The following is an 18,427-nucleotide window of genomic DNA, read 5'->3' as shown; positions in this document are numbered from 1 at the left end:
ATCGAAGCAAGTTACTACAGTACTGCTTTGAGTTGTAGCAAGTCCTGCTCAGATTCTGGCACCCTGCAGGAAATGGTGACATGGGCTGTGGCCAGTGCCCACACTGCCCTTCCTAAACCCCTGCCCCTCCAATGCCACAGAGCATAGGTGCTAGAACTAGCGGAGCAGGGGGTGCTGCAGCACCCCCTGACTTTTAGTGGTTTCCATTATATACAGGGTTTACAGTTTGGTTCAATGGCTCTCAGCACCCCCACTATACAAATTGTTCTACTACCCCTGCTACAGAGAGACATCTTCAGAGTCCAGGGGAGAGCTGCATGGAAGGGTGGAAACTGCTCCTCTGCAAGCAGAGTGGTCCACTAGTAGCGGGGCACACAGGAGGGGATACACTAGGCCAATGGTCTTGTCTGTTCTGTGGACATAAAAATTCCCTTTGCACTTTTCATAAGAGTAGAGGGTTTGGTGCTGTGCCCTTGGCTACAAATTCACCTCACTCTATTAATGCTAGCTGTTTCCTTTCCTAACTTAGATGGGGCTCAATTTTAATGTGTAATCCTTAGGGATGAACGGTGATTATACATATAATATCTAATCCAATGATTTTGAGAATTTATGATAAGGACAGTGTTTATTTGTTGTACATATGTAACAGCAAAAGGATATAAAATGATTTGATAGTAGGGGACAATGTTTTTCCTTAAATTATGAAAAGTCATCACAGAGGATATTTTCTTGTGTCTGAAATAGCACAAAAAACTAATCACATTTTAAAATATCATTGCTCTGAGGAAAACAAGATTGAAGTATAATCATACATACTTTTTTGCTGAGCACTTCCTTGATTTTCAGAAGCTACAATGTCTCCTTAATGTAGTACTTACTTACTTCCCAGTCAATCTCTTACAGCATATACATATAGGAATCAAAATCTGGACAGTGTTCCTGTTTTTATTAGAACAACAAAATACTTTAAATGACTCTAAGAGCAAGGGTTGTGATTCTCATAAGGCGGAGATATGAGGTCCTTCGTCCTCCCTCTCTGTCAGTGCTACCAAAATGTCAAGATCAGGGTCATTTTGTTCATTCTCTGGCTCCAAAATAATTGCCACTTCTGAAAACCTTACTCCTTTCAGTTCTTTCCCATTATTACGCATTGTTGGATCAGGTGTTAAGGAAAAAGCTGGTCCATCGTTGGTTTCTGTCAGAAAGCAAGTCTGCAAGAAATTATAATGAATAATACAAATGAGACAAAATGTCACGAAGGTACAGAATTAGACACATTCTAAACAGGCAAAATCTCAAGTACTTTTTACTGTGTTCCACACTTGAAATATGGAGAGAGTGCATATTTTTGTAATGGTGAAGGTTGCTGGACCAGCAGTAAATGAGATGCCTTTCGGTACATACTGTAGATATAAATTACTCCTAGTCCTTTACTGGACCCAGTCTTCATTCTTTCATTTTTCAATTCAAATTACCTGATTGGTAATAGCTTCTGTAGTGAGCTGAGGAGCTACATTATTAGGTTTAGTGGTCTCTTTGGGTGCTACATTTTCTTCATGTTCATTTTTAACATCTAATAGTAGAATGTCACGGTCATCACATTTTTGTTTCTCTACTAATATTTCCTTCTCATCATTGTTTTTATTGATATTTTCCACATCTTTAACCTCCATCACTTGGGCATCACTGAAAAAGAGTAAGATAATGTATGAGGCCCTAATCCTGCAAGTACTCGTGCATAAAAACCTGGCTCTGTTGAAGTCAATGGCAAAACTTGCATTGGCTTTAAAGTATTTCACTCAAGTTGCGAACTTTATCTACCATATTTGAGTAGTCTCATTGGAAGCATGTACATTCCTGTCTCCTATAGGGCTGAATAGAGGTCAATATGGCTTGTCAAAGAGTACATGAAGTCTTGCCCACAGTACATACGATTTGCTTTAAAAGATATCAACTTCCGTGATACCTTAAAAAGTTTTATATTTTAATTCAGCAACAGTTCATTGGAAATCAACCAGTACAGCTAATCATAGATGAAAGAAAACCTCGTATGATCTGAACAATTAAGCAATCACACATTTCACTATGCTGATTTGTACAAGCTGTGGCATGTCTTCAGAATTATACTTACTTCTCATCTTGTTTCCTTAAATTTTGTGGACTTGCATCACTGTCAGTTGCATAACGATTTCCTATATTTCTGTTAATTTCATTGTGTTCATTGACTAAGAATTGAAGCTTAGCATTTCTGAAAACGACAAATACACAACAAGCAAATGGTTCCCTATTTTTGTGAATTGGCCTTGCAGTATTTCTAAACATTTACAATACAAATAATAATTTAAGTGAGCACATATTTTGAGCCACATTAATTCCTGAGGTAACTTTATCCACTTAAATAGAATTATCCCAGGAATTAATCTGGCTCATTATTTCCTGTTTCACTGAAATAAATATTAAGTTCAGTTACATGCTGCTGATTATGATTAAACAGACACTGTCAACTTGAAATCTAGTCAGTTTCAAACGGGTATGACCCTGCTGTCTTTGAAGTCAATGGCAGAATTCCCAATGTCTTCAGTGGTGCAGGATCAGGGGATAGTGAGTGAAGTGTATTATAATGTACTACATCTGTGTCCCCCTCACGTTATCTCTGACCTTGCAACCACATTTTCCTATTTAAAAAAAAAAGTCTGTCCACTGATGCCTTGTCACAAAACAAAAGAGGAAACAGGCTATAGAGGTTGTCTGTACACAAAGTGCTGTCAAAGGTAAATAGTAACAAAGTGAAAAAATAGAGAAAAATAGTTCTTGGCTCTAATCTTTCATTTACAGCAAATTTTAGGTGATATGTCTCACATTAGTAATTTTCCAGACCGAACTGTGATTTTTCAAGTTGACACTATGCCTTTAAAGTTGAATTCTTAGTAAGGATTGTAATCTAAATCTACCTTGTTAATCTAAATAAAATATTTATTCATACCTTTTTCTAGTAACAAATATGTATGTCATAAAGGCTATAAGAATGCAGCCCAGCAGAATACTTAGAATTATGGTTGCTATAAGTTCAGAGGGCATTGAGTCAACGGGTATCTCTTCTACTGCAACAGAAACAGAAGTTCCAAATATTTTCTCCAGTTCAGTTTGAATGGCCATCTCTTGTTCCTTAAATTTTCTAAAAACAGAGAAGTAAAAACCTTTGCATCAATTTATTTAACAAAAGGCCTTCACTTTGGTTTATAAAGCAGCGAAGAAAAGACTAAAACTAGAGAAGATTGGTGCTGTCCCGTGGTATACTGGAACACAGCATGCTTCCCCGCACGGGATTCACATCTATCACCAGTATTGTACTCTGAGGCCTGGTCTACACTACGAGTTTAGGTCGAATTTAGCAGCGTTAAATCGAATTAAGCCTGGACACGTCCACACGACGAAGCCCTTTTTTTCAACTTAAAGGGCCCTTTAAACCGGTTTCTTTACTCCACCTCCGACGAGGGGATTAGTGCTAAAATCGGCCAGATTTGGGGTAGTGTGGACTGAATTCGACGTTATTGGCCTCCGGGAGCTATCCCACAGTGCTTCATTGTGACCGCTCTGGACAGCACTCTCAACTCAGATGCACTGACCAGGTAGACAGGAAAAGCCCCGAGAACTTTTGAATTTCATTTCCTGTTTGCCCAGCGTGGAGAGCACAGGTGACCATGCAGAGCTCATCAGCACAGATAACCATGATGGAGTCCCAGGTTCGCAAAAGAGCTCCAGCATGGACAGAACGGGAGGTACGGGATCTGCTCGCCATATGGGGAGACGAATCAGTGTTAGCTGAACTCCGTAGCAGTAAACGAAATGGCAAAATATTAGAAAAAGTCTCAGAGGCCATGAAGGACAGAGGCCATAACAGGGACGCACAGCAGTGCCGTGTGAAAATTAAGGAGCTAAGGCAAGCCTACCACAAAGCCAGAGAGGCAAACGGAAGGTCCGGGGCAGAGCTGCAAACATGCCGCTTCTATGCGGAGCTGCATGCCATGCTAGGGGGTGCAGCCACCACTACCCCAACCGTGTGCTATGACTCCATCAATGGAGAATCACGCAACAGGGAAGCGGGTTCGGGGTACGAGGAAAATGATGATGAAGACAATGAAGATAGCTCACAGCAAGGAAGCGGAGAAACCGGTTTCCCCAACAGCCAGGATATGTTTATCACCCTGGACCTGGAACCAGTAACCCCCGAACCCACCCAAGGCATGCTCCCAAACCCTGAGGGCACACAAAGGACCTTTGGTGAGTGTACCTTTATAAATATTACACATGGTTTAAAAGCAAGCGTGTTTAATGATTAATGATTAATTTGCCCTGGCAATCGCAGCCAGTACAGCTACTGGAAAAGTCTGTTAACGTGTATGGGGATAGAGCGGAAATCCTCCAGGGACATCTCCAGAAAGTTCTCCTTCATGTACTCCCAAAGCCTTTGCAAAAGGTTTCTGGGGAGGGCTGCCTTATCCCGTCCGCCATGGTAGGACACTTTACCACGCCAGGCCAGTAGCACGTAGTCTGGAATCATTGCATAACAAAGCATGGCAGCGTATGGTCCCGGTGTTTGCTGGCATGCAGACAACATCCATTCCTTATCTCTCTTTGTTATCCTCAGGAGAGTGATATCATTCATGGTCACCTGGTTGAAATGGGGTGATTTTATTAAGGGGACATTCAGAGGTGCCCGTTCCTGCTCGGCTGAACAGAAATGTTCCCCGCCGTTAGCCACGCGGTAGGGGGGAGGGGTGAAGTGATCATCCCAGAGAATTGGGTGTGTGTGTGTGGGGGGGGGGGTAGTTGGGTTTGTGCTGCATGTTAACCCGGAAACCGCAGCCCCTCCTTTTACATTGCAAACCCATTTTAAATGGCCAGCCCAACGGGTGCTTGGTATGGGAAATAAGGGCGCTATGTGTCTTTTTTAACCACCTCTCCCTTCTCCTCCACCAGCTGCAAATGTTTCTCCTTCACAGAGGCTAGTGAAGATTAGAAGGAGAAAACGGCGGACTCGGGATGATATGTTCTCGGAGCTCCAGATGTCCTCCCACGCTGACAGAGCACAGCAGAATGCGTGGAGGCAGTCAATGTCAGAGTGCAAAAAAGCACAATATGAACGAGAGGAGAGGTGGCGGGCTGAATCGCAGGCTGAAGAGAGCAAGTGACGGGCTGAAGAGGATAGGTGGCGTCAGCTTGCTGACAGAAGGCAAGAGTTGATGCTCCGGCTGCTGGAGCATCAAACTGATATGCTCCAGCGTATGCTTGAGCTGCAGGAAAGGCAGCAGGAGCAGAGACTGCCGCTACAGCCCCTGTGTAACCAACAGCCCTCCTCCCCAAGTTCCATAGCCTCCTCACCCAGACGCCCAAGAAAGCGATGGGGCGGCCTCCGGCCACCCAGTCACTCCACCCCAGATGATTGCCCGAGCATCAGAATGCTGGCCTTCAATAAGTGTTAAAGTTTTAAAGTTTTAAACTGCAGTGTGTCCTTTTCCTTCCCTCCTCCCCCACCCCTCCTGGGCTACCTTGGCAGTTATCCCCCTAGTTGTGTGATGAATTAATAAAGAATGCATGAACGTGAAGTAACAATGACTTTATTGCCTCTGCAAGCGGTGCTCAAAGGGGGAAGGGGAGGGTGGTTAGTTTACAGGGAAGTAGAGTGAACCGGGGGGGACGGGGACGGAGGGTTCTTCAAGGAGAAACAAACAGAAGTTTCACACCGTAGCCTGGCCAGTCACAAAACTGGTTTTCAAAGCTTCTCTGATGCGCACCGCGCCCTGCTGTACTCTTCTAACCGCCCTGGTGTCTGGCTGCGTGTAATCAGCGGCCAGGCGATTTGCCTCAACCTCCCACCCCGCCATAAATGTCTCCCCCTTACTCTCACAGATATTGTGGAGCGCACAGCAAGCAGCAATAACAATTGGAATATTGGCTTTGCTGAGGTCTATCCGAATCAGTAAACTGCGCCAGCGCGCTTTTAAACATCCAAATGCACATTCCACCACCATTCGGCACTTGCTCAGCCTATAGTTGAACAGGTCCTGACTACTGTCCAGGCTGCCTGTGTACGGCTTCATGAGCCATGGCATTAAGGGGTAGGCTGGGTCCCCAAGGATAACGATAGGCATTTCAACATCCCCAACGGTTATTTTCTGGTCCGGGAAGAAAGTCCCTTCCTCCAGCTTTTGAAACAGACCAGAGTTCCTGAAGACGCGAGCATCATGTACCATTCCCGGCCATCCCACGTTGATGTTAGTGAAATGTCCCTTGTGATCCACCAGGGCTTGCAGCAGCATTGAAAAGTACCCCTTGCGGTTTATGTACTCGGTGGCTTGGTGCTCCGGTGACAAGATAGGGATATGGGTTCCGTCTATCGCCCCACCACAGTTTGGGAATCCCATTGCAGCAAAGCCATCCACTATGACCTGCACGTTTCCCAGAGTCACTACCCTTGATATCAGCAGGACTTTGATTGCGTTGGCTACTTGGATCACAGCAGCCCCCACAGTAGATTTGCCCACTCCAAATTGATTCCCGACTGACCGGTAGCTGTCTGGCGTTGCAAGCTTCCACAGGGCTATCGCCACTCGCTTCTCAACTGTGAGGGCTGCTCTCATCCTGGTATTCTGGCGCTTCAGGGCAGGGGAAAGCAAGTCACAAAGTTCCATGAAAGTGCCCTTACGCATGCAAAAGTTTCGCAGCCACTGGGAATCGTCCCACACCTGCAACACGATGCGGTCCTACCAGTCTGTGCTTGTTTCCCGGGCCCAGAATCGGCATTCCACGCCATGAACCTGCCCCAGTAACACCATGATTTGCACATTGCTGGGGCCTGTACTTTGTGAGAGGTCTATGTCCATGTCAATTTCCTCATCACTCTCGTCGCCGCGCTGCAATAGCCTCCTCACCTGGTTTTGCTTTGGCATGTTTGGCTCTGCATATACTCCAGGACAATGCGCGTGGTGTTCATAGTGCTCATAATTGCCGCGGTGATCTGAGCGGGCGCCATGATCCCAGTGCTATGGCGTCTGGGCTGAAAAAAGGCGCAAAACTATTGTCTGACGGAGGGAGGGAGGGGCGAGTGACGACATGGCGTACAGGTACAGGGAATTAAAATCAACAAAGGTGGCTGTGCATCAGGGAGAAACACAAACAACTGTCACACAGAATGGCCCCCCCAAAGATTGAACTCAAAACCCTGGGTTTAGCAGGCCGTTGATTTCACGGAGAGAGGGGGAAGCAAATGAATACAGAACAAATCTGGTCCATCTATTTTTTACATCTTAAGCTGGCAGCAGACAGTACAGCATGACTGATAGCCATCGGCATCTTTTGGGTGCTTGGCAGAAGATGCTGTACTACGACTGCTAGCCATCATCATCAAGACGGTTCAATAGGACTGCCGGCAGGACTGAATCTCCAGGAGACAAAACATGTCTGCCCAGGTGCCTCTGATCGAACTCACTGAGGAATATGACGATGACGGATATCAATCGTAATACACCATCTACTGCCAAAAGGCAAGGAGCTGCTGCTGTATAGCAATGCAGCCCCACATCTGCCAGCACCCAGATGACATATGGTGACGGTGAGCTGAGCTGAGCTGAACGGGCTCCATGCTTGCCGGGGTATGTTGTCTGCACAGGTAACCCAGGTAAAAAGGCGCGAATCGATTGTCTGCCGTTGCTCTGACAGAGGGGGAGGGGCCTGACGACATGTACCCAGAACCCCCCGCGACACTGTTTTTGCATCATCAGGCATTGGGATCTCAACCCAGAATTCCAATGGGCGGCGGAGACTGAGGGGACTGTGGGATAGCTCCCCACAGTCCAACGCTCCGGAAGTCGACGCTAGCTTCGGTACTGTGGACGCGGTCCGCCGACTTAATGCACTTAGAGCATTTTATGTGGGGACACACACAATCGACTGTATAAAAGCGATTTCTATAAAACCGGCTTCTATAAATTCGACCTAATTTCGTAGTGTAGACATACCCTGAGAATCTGTGCCAGCAGCTTCTCTAACTAATTCAGGCAGCTGGTGTTGACATGCTCTAAGGGGATGCAAAGTTTAGAATGGGGAGCTTAAAGGATGATCCTGCAATGAGATGAGACCAGATGGATCTCTATGTGCATGTAGAGCTTCAGTGAAGCCAACAGAACTCTGCACAGGCACAAGGGTCCATCTGGGTGGAGTTCATTGTAGAATTGGGGCCTGAATAGGTATTGTGGGGGCCCCACCACCATTTATGACTCTAGTAACACCTAAGAAGTGAATCATAGGCGTTATATTATGTTATGTCTGAACTACTGATGGGTAAAACTCAAAAGATCCAGAGGTTCAATTTGATTTAAGCAGCTAAAACAGCTGTAGGACAGATTCAAAGATAGTGTAAACAGGCAAAGTCCATTGAGCTCAGTGGAGTTCACCTGCTTATGCCAGGGCTGAATTCAGTCCCATACCTCAGTGGTAAAGTCCTACAGAACAGAACAGAGATTTATTACTCGTCTATATAACTTTTAACCAACCTGTTAAATGCTATTGTAGGGATCTAATTCTCATTTAAATTCAGAGTTGTTTAGAATAGTTCCTATAGCCCCCTGTTTAATTTCTGTAGAATGCTCTTGATTTCAACCCTCCCTTTTGAATTCTGTAGGATGTTTCCATAAGAGTTGCTTTATCTGAACCATATCAGAACTTCCTGAACCTCCTGGAATCTATAAAACCGGGTTGGAAATCTCACCAGGATAGTGTCTGTATGGTATTTTAACACTTTCAAGTCCCAGCAGGAACCACTTACAGGAAAATAGCTTTTTGAGAATTAACTTTTTGAAACTCAGAAGTGGTTCAGTTTGAGATTTGAGGGACATCTCAGAGCAGTTCTTACTTGATCTGAACCAGTTCATTCATCCCTAATCAAGATGTAAATATTTTAAAGGAAACAAAATCCAGCTTTGTAACTCACAATGATACACTCTGTACTATACCATACAGACCTTTTTACATGCTCCGCAGGTATTGCTTGGGCTGCCTGATCAACAGCGACAATCTTTACATGGGTTACATCCGTGCTTTCTCTTACTCTTCTGTCAACAGTATTAGATAACACATCAATGATGTAAACAGTCCATTCGAGTTTTCCTTCTAGAACCCTGCCACCAGATTGAGATAAACAATTTTAATTGGCTGGGGAACAACAAATTATTTTTATCTAGAAATGACAAAGTAATCAATGTTATACAACGATAACGTTTAATATAATATTATGCAATTATTTACCATTTTCATCTAAGGATCTCAAAACACAATAATGGCTCATGTTTATTATCATCCCTGTTTTATAGATAGGAAAATTGATGCACAGAGGTTAAGTGACTTGCCCAAGGTCACACAATAGGTCAGTATCAGAAGGTACGTCTACTCTGAAAAAAAACCTCTTGTAGCAGCTGAGTCAAACTGACTCAAGTTTGCCGGGCTTGCACTACAGGGCTACAAATAGCTGTGTAGATGTTCCCACTTGGGCTGGAGCCTGAGCTCTGAGACCCATTCCTCTTTCCAGGTTTCAGAGCCTCGGCTCCAGCCTGAGTGGGAATGTGTATATTGCTATTTTTAGCCCCATAGAGCAATCTCAAGTCAGACTCACTGCTGTGTTTTTTTTCCCTCTTCAGTGTAGATGTACAAAGAGTCAGTTAGAGAACCCAGTGATCCCAACTCAGAGTCCTCTGCTCTGAACACTAGACTAAGCTACTTCCCATTATTGTTTCATATGAAACCTGGAAACTCTTAGATATGTTAGCATAAATGAGCTACAAAAGAAAACTTTAAAATGTAAATTGAAATAAATTCTCTTGCTTGCAGTTCACAACCAATACAACTTAGCACAAGGAATATTGTGTCATGCTTTACCAAATGAATATTGATTTGTTTCCTGAAAGCATTGTTATAAATATTGCAGATTCATATCTATCAGATGTGGACTATTATTATTACCACTTAAAGGTGAAATGCAAGGGGGAAAATCTATTTGCCTTGGGCCCTTTATTGTTCTGATTTCATTGGAACATAGACAATTTCATACCGGATCAGACCAGTGGTAACCCATAATCCAGTATCCTGTCTGTGACAGTGGTCAGCACCACCTGCTTTGGAGGAACAGGGATGGCAGAACTAGGGAACCCGGGAGGGTTAATGACCCTGCAGTGGAAATTTTGCAGGGGTTGACATATGTTTCTCCCTCCCCCCACCCTGCAATCTTTGCTGCACATACAACATCACAGAGGCAAGAGCAGGACCCAGCTATGTTTATGACCCCACGCATACACAGGAGGGGGAAAGAAGAGGGGAAGTGTAGTCTGTAACCTATCATTTAAATCAGCTTCTGTACCAGATGACTGGAGGATAGCTAATGTGATGCCAATTTTTAAAAAGGGCTCCAGAGGTGATCCCTGCAATTACAGGCTTGTAAGCCTGACTTCAGTACCAGGCAAACTGGTTGAAACTATAATAAAGAACAATATTGTCAGACATATAGATGAGCATAATTTGTTGAGGAAGAATCAACATGGTTTTAGTAAAGGGAAATCATGCCTCACCAATCTACTAGAATTCTTTGGGGGGTCAACAAGCATGTGGACCAAGGGGATCCAGTGGATATAGTGTACTTAGATTTTCAGAAAGCCTTTGACAAGGGCCCTCACCAAAGGCTCTTACGCAAAGTAAGCTGCTATGGGATAAGAGGGACGGTGCTCTCATGGATTGGTAACTGGTTAAAAGATAGGAAACAAAGGGTAGATATAAATGGTCAGTTCTCAGAATGGAGAGAGGTAAATAGTGGTGTCCCCCAAGGGTCTGTTCTGGGACCAGTCCTATTCAATATATTCATAAATGATCTGGAAAGAGGGGTAAACAGGTGGCAAAATTTGCAGATGATACAAAATTACTAAAGATAGTTAAGACCCAGGCAGATTGCAAAATGCTACAAAAGGATCTCTCAGAACTGGGTGATTGGGCAACAAAATGGCAGATGAAATTTAATGTTGATAAATGCAAAGTAATGCACATTGGAAAGCATAATCCCAACTATACATATAAAATGATGGGGGTCTAAATTAGCTGTTACCATTCAAGAAAGAGATCTGGGAGTGGTACTATATGTGAAAGAAAATGTAGAATCAAATGAAGTAAAAATCTTAAATGAATCCACATGTTCCACAGAATCTCTATGTATAATAATTCCATGCTCTAATAAGAATATAACAGTAGGGATCTATTATCAACCACCTGACTAGGACAGTGATAGTGACTATGAAATGCTAAGGGAGGTTAGAGAGGCTATCAAAATAAAGAACTCAGTAATAGTGGGGGATTTCAATTATCCCCATATTGACTGGGTACATGTCACCTCAGGACAAAATGCAGAGACAAATTTTCTCGATACTTTAAATGACTGCTTCTTGGAGCAGCTGGTACAGGAACCCACAAGGGGAAAGGCAATTATCGGTTTAGTCCTGAGTGGAGTGCAGGATCTGGTCCAAGAGGTAACTATAACAGGACCGCTTGGAAATAGTGACCATAATATAATAAAATTTAACATTCCTGTGGTGGGAAGAACACCTCAGCAGCCCAAAACTGTAGCATTTAATTTCAGAAAAAGGAACTATGCAAAAATGAGGAGGTTAGTTAAACAGAAATTACAAGGTACAGTGACTAGAATGAAATCCCTGCAAGCTGCATGGACACTTTTCAAAGACACCACAATACAGGCCTAACTTAAATGTATACCCCAAATTTAAAAACACAGTAAAAGAACTAAAAAAGAGCCACTGTGGCTTAACCATGTAAAAGAAGCAGTGAGAGATAAAAAGGCATCTTTTAAAAAGTGGAAGTCAAATCCTAGTGAGGTAAAGAGAAAGGAGCATAAACACTGCCAAATTAAGTGTAAAAATGTAATAAGAAAAGCCAAAAAGGAGTTTGAAGAACAGCTAACCAAAAACTCAAAAGGTAATAACAAAATGTTTTTTAAGTACATCAGAAGCAGGAAGCCTGCTAAACAACCAGTGGGGCCCCTGGACGATCGAGATAAAAAAGGAGCACTTAAAGACAATAAAGTCATTGCGGAGAAACTAAATGAATTCTTTGCTTCAGTCTTCATGGCTGAGGATGTTAGGGAGATTCCCAAAGCTGAGCCATCCTTTGTAGGTGACAAATCTGAGGAATTGTCACAGATTGAAGTGTCATTAGAGGGGGTTTTGGAATTAATTGATAAACTTAACAGTAGCAAGTCACCAGGACCAGATGGCATTCACCCAAGAGTTCTGAAAGAACTCAAATGTGAAATTGCGGAACTATTAACTAGGGTTTGTAACCTGTCCTTTAAATCAGCTTCTGTACCTAATGACTGGAAGATAGCTAATGTAATGCCAATATTTAAAAAGGGCTCTAGAGGTGATCCCGGCAATTACAGACCGGTAAGGCTAATGTCAGTACCGGGCAAGTTAGTTGAAACCATAGTAAAGAATAAAATTGTCAGACCACATAGAAGAACATAAATTGTTGGGCAAAAGTCAACATGGTTTCTGTAAAGGGAAATCATGTCTTACTAATCTATTAGAGTTCTTTGAAGGGGTCAACAAACATGTGGACAAGGGGGATCCAGTGGACATGGTGTACTTAGATTTCCAGAAAGCCTTTGACAAGGTCCCTCACCAAAGGCTCTTACGTAAATTGAGTTGTCATGGGATAAGAGGGAAGATCCTTTCATGGATTGAGAACTGGTTAAAAGGCAGGGAACAAAGGGTAGGAATAAATGGTAAATTTTCAGAATTGAGAGGGGTAACTAGTGGTGTTCCCCAAGGGTCAGTCCTAGGACCAATCCTATTCAACTTATTCATAAATGATCTGGAGAAAGGGATAAACAGTGAGGTGGCAAAGTTTGCAGACGATACTAAACTGCTCAAGATAGTTAAGACCAAAGCAGACTGTGAAGAACTTCAAAAAGATCTCACAAAACTAAGTGATTGGGCAACAAAATGGCAAACGAAATTTAATGTGGATAAATGTAAAGTAATGCATATTGGAAAAAATAACCCCAACTATACATACAATATGATGGGGGCTAATTTAGCTACAACTAATCTGGAAAGAGATCTTGGAGTCATCGTGGATAGTTCTCTGAAGACGTCCATGCAGTGTGCAGCGGCAGTCAAAAAAGCAAACAGGATGTTAGGAATCATTAAAAAAAGGGATAGAGAATAAGACGGAGAATATCTTATTGCCCTTATATAAATCCATGGTATGCCCACATCTTGAATACTGCATACAGATGTGGTCTCCTCATCTCAAAAAAGATATACTGGCATTAGAAAAGGTTCAGAGAAGGGCAACTAAAATGATTAGGGGTTTGGAACGGGTCCCACATGAGGAGAGATTAAAGAGTCTAGGACTTTTCAGCTTGGAAAAGAGGAGACTAAGGGGGGGATATGATAGAGGTATATAAAATCATGAGTGGTGTGGAGAAAGTGAATAAGGAAATGTTATTTACTTGTTCCCATAATATAAGAACTAGGGGCAGGGCCGGTGCAAGGATGTTTCGCGCCCTAGGCGAAACTTCCACCTTGCGCCCTCCCCCCTCCCCGAGCCCTGTGACACCCCCCCCCACGGCAGCTCCCCATCTCCCCTCTGCCCTGAGGCGCCCCCCCCACCCCCCGCGGCAGCTCCCCCTGGCCCGGGGAGCCGTGCAGCAGCTCCCCACCCCAGCTCACCTCTGCTCTGCCTCCTCCCTGAGCATGCCGTCGCTGCTCCACTTCTCCCACCACCCAGGCTTGCGGTGCCAATCAGCTGTTTGGCACCGCAAGCCTGGGAGGGAGAGAAGCAGAGCGGGGTGGCGTGCTCAGGGGAGGAGGCAGAGCAGAGGTGAGCTGGGGAGAGGTGAGTTCCCCTGCGTGCCGCCCCCCACTTACTTGCTGCAGGCGGCTCTCCCCGCGCCACCCTGCCACAGCTCCCTCTGCCTAAATGCCGACGACGACCGGGGCGGCCGAAGATCTGGCCGCTGCGGTCGCCGCCGAAGAAAATGCTGCCCCCCAAATGGTAGTGCCCTAGGCGACCGCCTTGGTCGTCTAATAGGTTGCACCGGCCCTGACTAGGGGCCACCAGATGAAATTAATGGGCAGCAGGTTTAAAACAAATAAAAGGAAGTTCTTCTTCACACAGCACACAGTCAACCTGTGGAACTCCTTGCCTGAGGAGGTTGTGAAGGCTAGACTATAACAGGGTTTAAAAGAGAACTAGATAAATTCATGGAGGTTAAGTCCATTAATGGCTATTAGCCAGGATGGGTAAGGAACAGTGTCCCTAGTCTCTGTTTGTCAGAGGGTGGAGATGGATGGCAGGAGAGAGATCACTTGATCATTGCCTGTTAGGTTCACTTCTTCTGGGGCACCTGGCATTGGCCACTGTCGGCAGACAGGATACTGGGCTGGATGGACCTTTGGTCTGACCCAGTATGGCCATTCTTATGTTCTTATGACTCATTGTGGATAGTTCTCTGAAAACATCCACGCAATGTGCAGCAGCAGTCAAAAAGCGAACAGAATGCTGGGAATAATTAAGAAAGGGATAGATAATAGGACAGAAAATATCATGTTGCCTCTCTATCAATCCATAGTATGCCCACATCTTGAATACTGTGTGCAGATGTGGTTGCCCCATCTCAAAAAAGATATATTGGAATTGGAAAAGGTTCAGAAAAGGGGAACAAAAATTATTAAGGGTATGGAATGGCTGCCGTATGAGGAGAGATTAATAAGACTGGGACTTTTCAGCTTGGAAAAGAGATGGCTAAGGGGAGATATGATTGACTTTAAAATCATGACTGGTGTAGAGAAAGTAGATAAGGAAGTGTTGTTTACTACTTCTCATAACACAAGAACTAGGGGTCACCAAATGAAATTAATAGGCAGCAGGTTTAAAACAAACAAAAGGAAGTATTTCTTCACACAACGCACAGTCAACCTGTGGAACTCCTTGCCAGAGGATGTTGTGAAGGCCAAGACCATAACAGGGTCAAAAAAGAACTAAATAAATTCATGGAGGATAGGTCCATCAATGGCTATTAGCCAGGATGGGCAGGGATGGTGTCCCTATCCTCTGTTTGCCAGAAGCTGGGAATGAGCGACAGGGGATGGATCACTTGATCATTACCTGTTCTGTTCATTCCCTCTCGGGCACTTGGCATTGGCCACTGTTGGATGACAGGATACTGGGCTAGATGGAACTTTGGTCTGACCCAGTAGAGCCATTCTTACATTCTTATAAGTGGAGGCAAGAGTGGGCTCTGGCCAGAGCGGTGCATGGGATCAGGCTGGTTGCCAAAACAGTGGCGGATTACCGTATGGACCAATGGGGCCCATGCCAAGGGGCCCTGGCCAATTTGGGGGCCCCCACAGGATCACCAGCGCTCTGGCACCACCCCCTGCTCCTCCTCTCCCCCCAGTCCCTTGGCCCTGCTACTCTGCCCTCCTCCTCCTCTTCCCCCTGAGGCCCTGTCCCCAGCCAGGCTGGAAGACAGAGCTGTGGGAGGGAGAGTGTATCCCGCCCACCCTTCCCCATGCGGAGGTAGGCAAGCCACTTGCTCTAGCCCAGCACACAGCTGGCCTGAGCCCGAGCCCCCTCTTCCTTCCCCCCCACACCTTCTCTCCTTCACAAAGCTGGCCTGAGCCCCCTCTCCCTTCCTCACCCCCGCTCCTCTGCATGGAGCTGGCCCGAATGTCTACCTTGCCCCATACAGAGCTGTCCCAAGCTGCTCGCCCAAGTTCCCCTTTTCCCCCATGCAGGGCTGGCCTGAACCCCGCCACTCACACACACACCCCCCAAGCCCCTTTTTGGCAAAACTTGACACTTGTCCCATTTACTCTTGCCAACTGGTGATCAGTTGGCAAGAGCAAACAGGACAAATGCCCAGTTTTGCCAAAAAAGTCGGGATGTCCGGGGCCAAAATGGGCCGTATGGTCACCCTAGGCTGGGGTCCCCAAACTTTTTCAGTTGTGCCCCCCCTTTACCCAGTCTGTGCCCCCCTGGGAGCCGGGGCCAGAAAAAGGAGCGAGAGCCAGAGGCTGTGGTGGGGCCAGGGGCCGCAGTCGGGAGCAGAACCAGAGGTGTGCCTGGAGCCGTAGCTGGGAACAGAGCCATGGCTGGGGCTAGGAGCAGGGCTGCGGTGGAGCCAGAGCAGAGCTGGGGGCACAGCAGGGCTGGGTGGTGCTTCCTGCCCACCCCCCTTGAGGGGGCTGACTCAGGCCCTGCTGAGTCCCCCTGAGCATTCCTCCATGCCCCCCTATGGCGGTGAACCCCACAGTTTGAGGACCACTGCCTAAGGCTGTGATAAGAGCCACTCATGGAGCCTGGATAGCTATGGGGAGCCTTGGGCCCTCCACCTGCCCTTGGTGGGGAGGGCTAGGATGCCCAAGAGCAGACCCTGGCTTGTGTCCCTGCCCCCCAGGGTGCACCACCCAGGGCAGGTAGAGAGTCCAGGGCTCCCCACAGCAGCCCGGGCTCCTTGGGCAACTCTTACCACAGCCTGGCTTCTGGCCAGGCTAGGGGGCATGCCCTGGGGGAAGGAGAGGAGCAGGGGGCAGGACCCCATGGCGGGGGGGGATGTTCTTTGTGCCTAAGACTCCAATAAATCTTAATCTGCCCCTAGCCAGGGAGAATGTAGGAACAGCTCTCCTCTCTCCCTATCTTTTTTTTACTCAGCCAGGAGACCCCTCCCCAAACTAGAGCCAGCTCCCTGCCCCCTCAGCCGAGTCTCATTAGCTCCTCTTCTTATCCCTCCACTCCCCTCCCTGCCCCACGATTCACAGTGCATTTCTATTCCCCACCCACCCCCGCAGAGAAAGTGCAACACTCTGCAGTTAACAATTATGGGATAACCCTTCCCCCAAGGAATGTTTTCGCCCAACCCCTAAGAGTTGGAGGTTGGTGAAATGCCTATGTTTAATTCTCCTGTGATGTCATCATTCCCTTAAATCTTCATTCCTCCTAAAGTTCCTGCAGCAAGAGCAGGGAAATCAAGCCTGATATTCATAATGCAAAATATAAATAATGTTTGAAAAATAAAACAAAAAATATTTGGAGTCTTCATAAACAAGCAAGAAAAGACAGAACATCTTTAAGAAACAGCCACCAGAGCTGCAGCCCGAGATTGGCTCTACTGGCCACTTCTGTTTTGAATCCACCAAGGCTAGATGTAATTACATTATAACTGTGCTATATTTCAGAGCTGATGGGCCATCTACATGTTAACTAATTCCCTGGTGCCCTGTGGACAGTTGACCCCCCCACACTAAGACAGATTTTGCTGCTGCTGCTGCCCTTCAAGAGATTTTCTTTTTGTGGGGAAGCTTTAGTTTGTAGTTGCGTTTCTTGGAAGCCAAGCCAAAGAATGAGGAGTTGAATCAGTGCATGCCATGGCCACGCCCACTTTCCTGGCCAAGGCTGCCCACCATTGGGATGACTAACCTTTTATGACACCCTTTCTACCTCTGCAACCTTCTCCAGCTCAAGCAAATTTCCCATCATCAGGGCCATGCACCCGCCAGAGCAGGAGAGGGCTAGTTTGCAGGATTATTTTTATTTCTTCAGGGAAAAGGAAGGTCAGTATGTGAGTACAAATTTCAGAATATTAGCTGCACCCATGATATGACTTCAACCCACAGAACTGAACAAACCTCACATCATTTAAGTGATGACACTACTTCAGACATAAGGCAACCCAGCAAAGTCAGAGCTATCAGACTACTTTGTCACCATCTTGGCTACTTGCTTTTCTGTTTATAAAAAGTGGAAATGGCTGACTTGATCATTTTTCCCTAATCCCCCTCCTCACCCTGAGAGACTTCTTTCTAGTCCATTGAAACCCAGTAGAATCTGTGGTCTTCCTCTCCAGCGCGCTAAACTCTTGGAGCCAAATCCTCAATACATGTAAATCGGCACAGCTAAATTGAAATAATTGGAGCCACTTTGATTTACACCAATTGAGGACTTGGTTTCTCAATGACTGATAGCTGTATTGGCCCCCCTAAGACTGCCAGATCCAGATCCTAAGGGGACCCTGCCTTAATCTGTCCCTGGGCGTTATATCAGAATAAACTATATAGTTCCATAAATACCTTTTTAATTCAGGAATGTTTCTTTCAACAATATTGATCTTCTGACTAAGGACAAGTACCACAATGTTATCACTGGAACTGGGATCAATGGTTACCTATAAAATAATAAATGAATCACAGTAAGTCTATATTTCATGTTTCCTATCCACATTTATAACTTTTTTTATTCTCAAGACTGGCTTGCAGAAAATGCTTTCTGAGGGTTGGGATAAAAATGAGAAGACATCAAGTACACATAG

The 18,427-nt window shown here is 45.5% G+C and overlaps 1 protein-coding gene across 1 annotated transcript in view; it reads right to left on the bottom strand.

The window, feature by feature from the left end:
- Positions 1-1,001: 1,001 nt before the first annotated feature.
- Positions 1,002-18,427, bottom strand: part of LOC135876312 (protocadherin Fat 4-like) — a 77,905-nt gene continuing 60,479 nt past the window's right edge. The window contains exons 36-40 of the mRNA XM_065401491.1: positions 18,189-18,283; positions 2,987-3,178; positions 2,135-2,251; positions 1,479-1,689; positions 1,002-1,214 (exon numbers count right to left, since the gene is read on the bottom strand). Coding sequence (XP_065257563.1) covers positions 1,002-1,214; positions 1,479-1,689; positions 2,135-2,251; positions 2,987-3,178; positions 18,189-18,283 — 828 coding nt within the window. The remainder of the gene's footprint in view (positions 1,215-1,478; positions 1,690-2,134; positions 2,252-2,986; positions 3,179-18,188; positions 18,284-18,427) is intronic.

The sequence above is a fragment of the Emys orbicularis genome, chromosome 3 (genome assembly GCF_028017835.1).
Source record: "Emys orbicularis isolate rEmyOrb1 chromosome 3, rEmyOrb1.hap1, whole genome shotgun sequence".
NCBI lineage: Eukaryota > Metazoa > Chordata > Testudines > Emydidae > Emys > Emys orbicularis.
The sequence above is the reverse complement of the archived record's forward strand: the minus strand, read 5'-3'. Positions and strand labels throughout refer to the sequence as shown.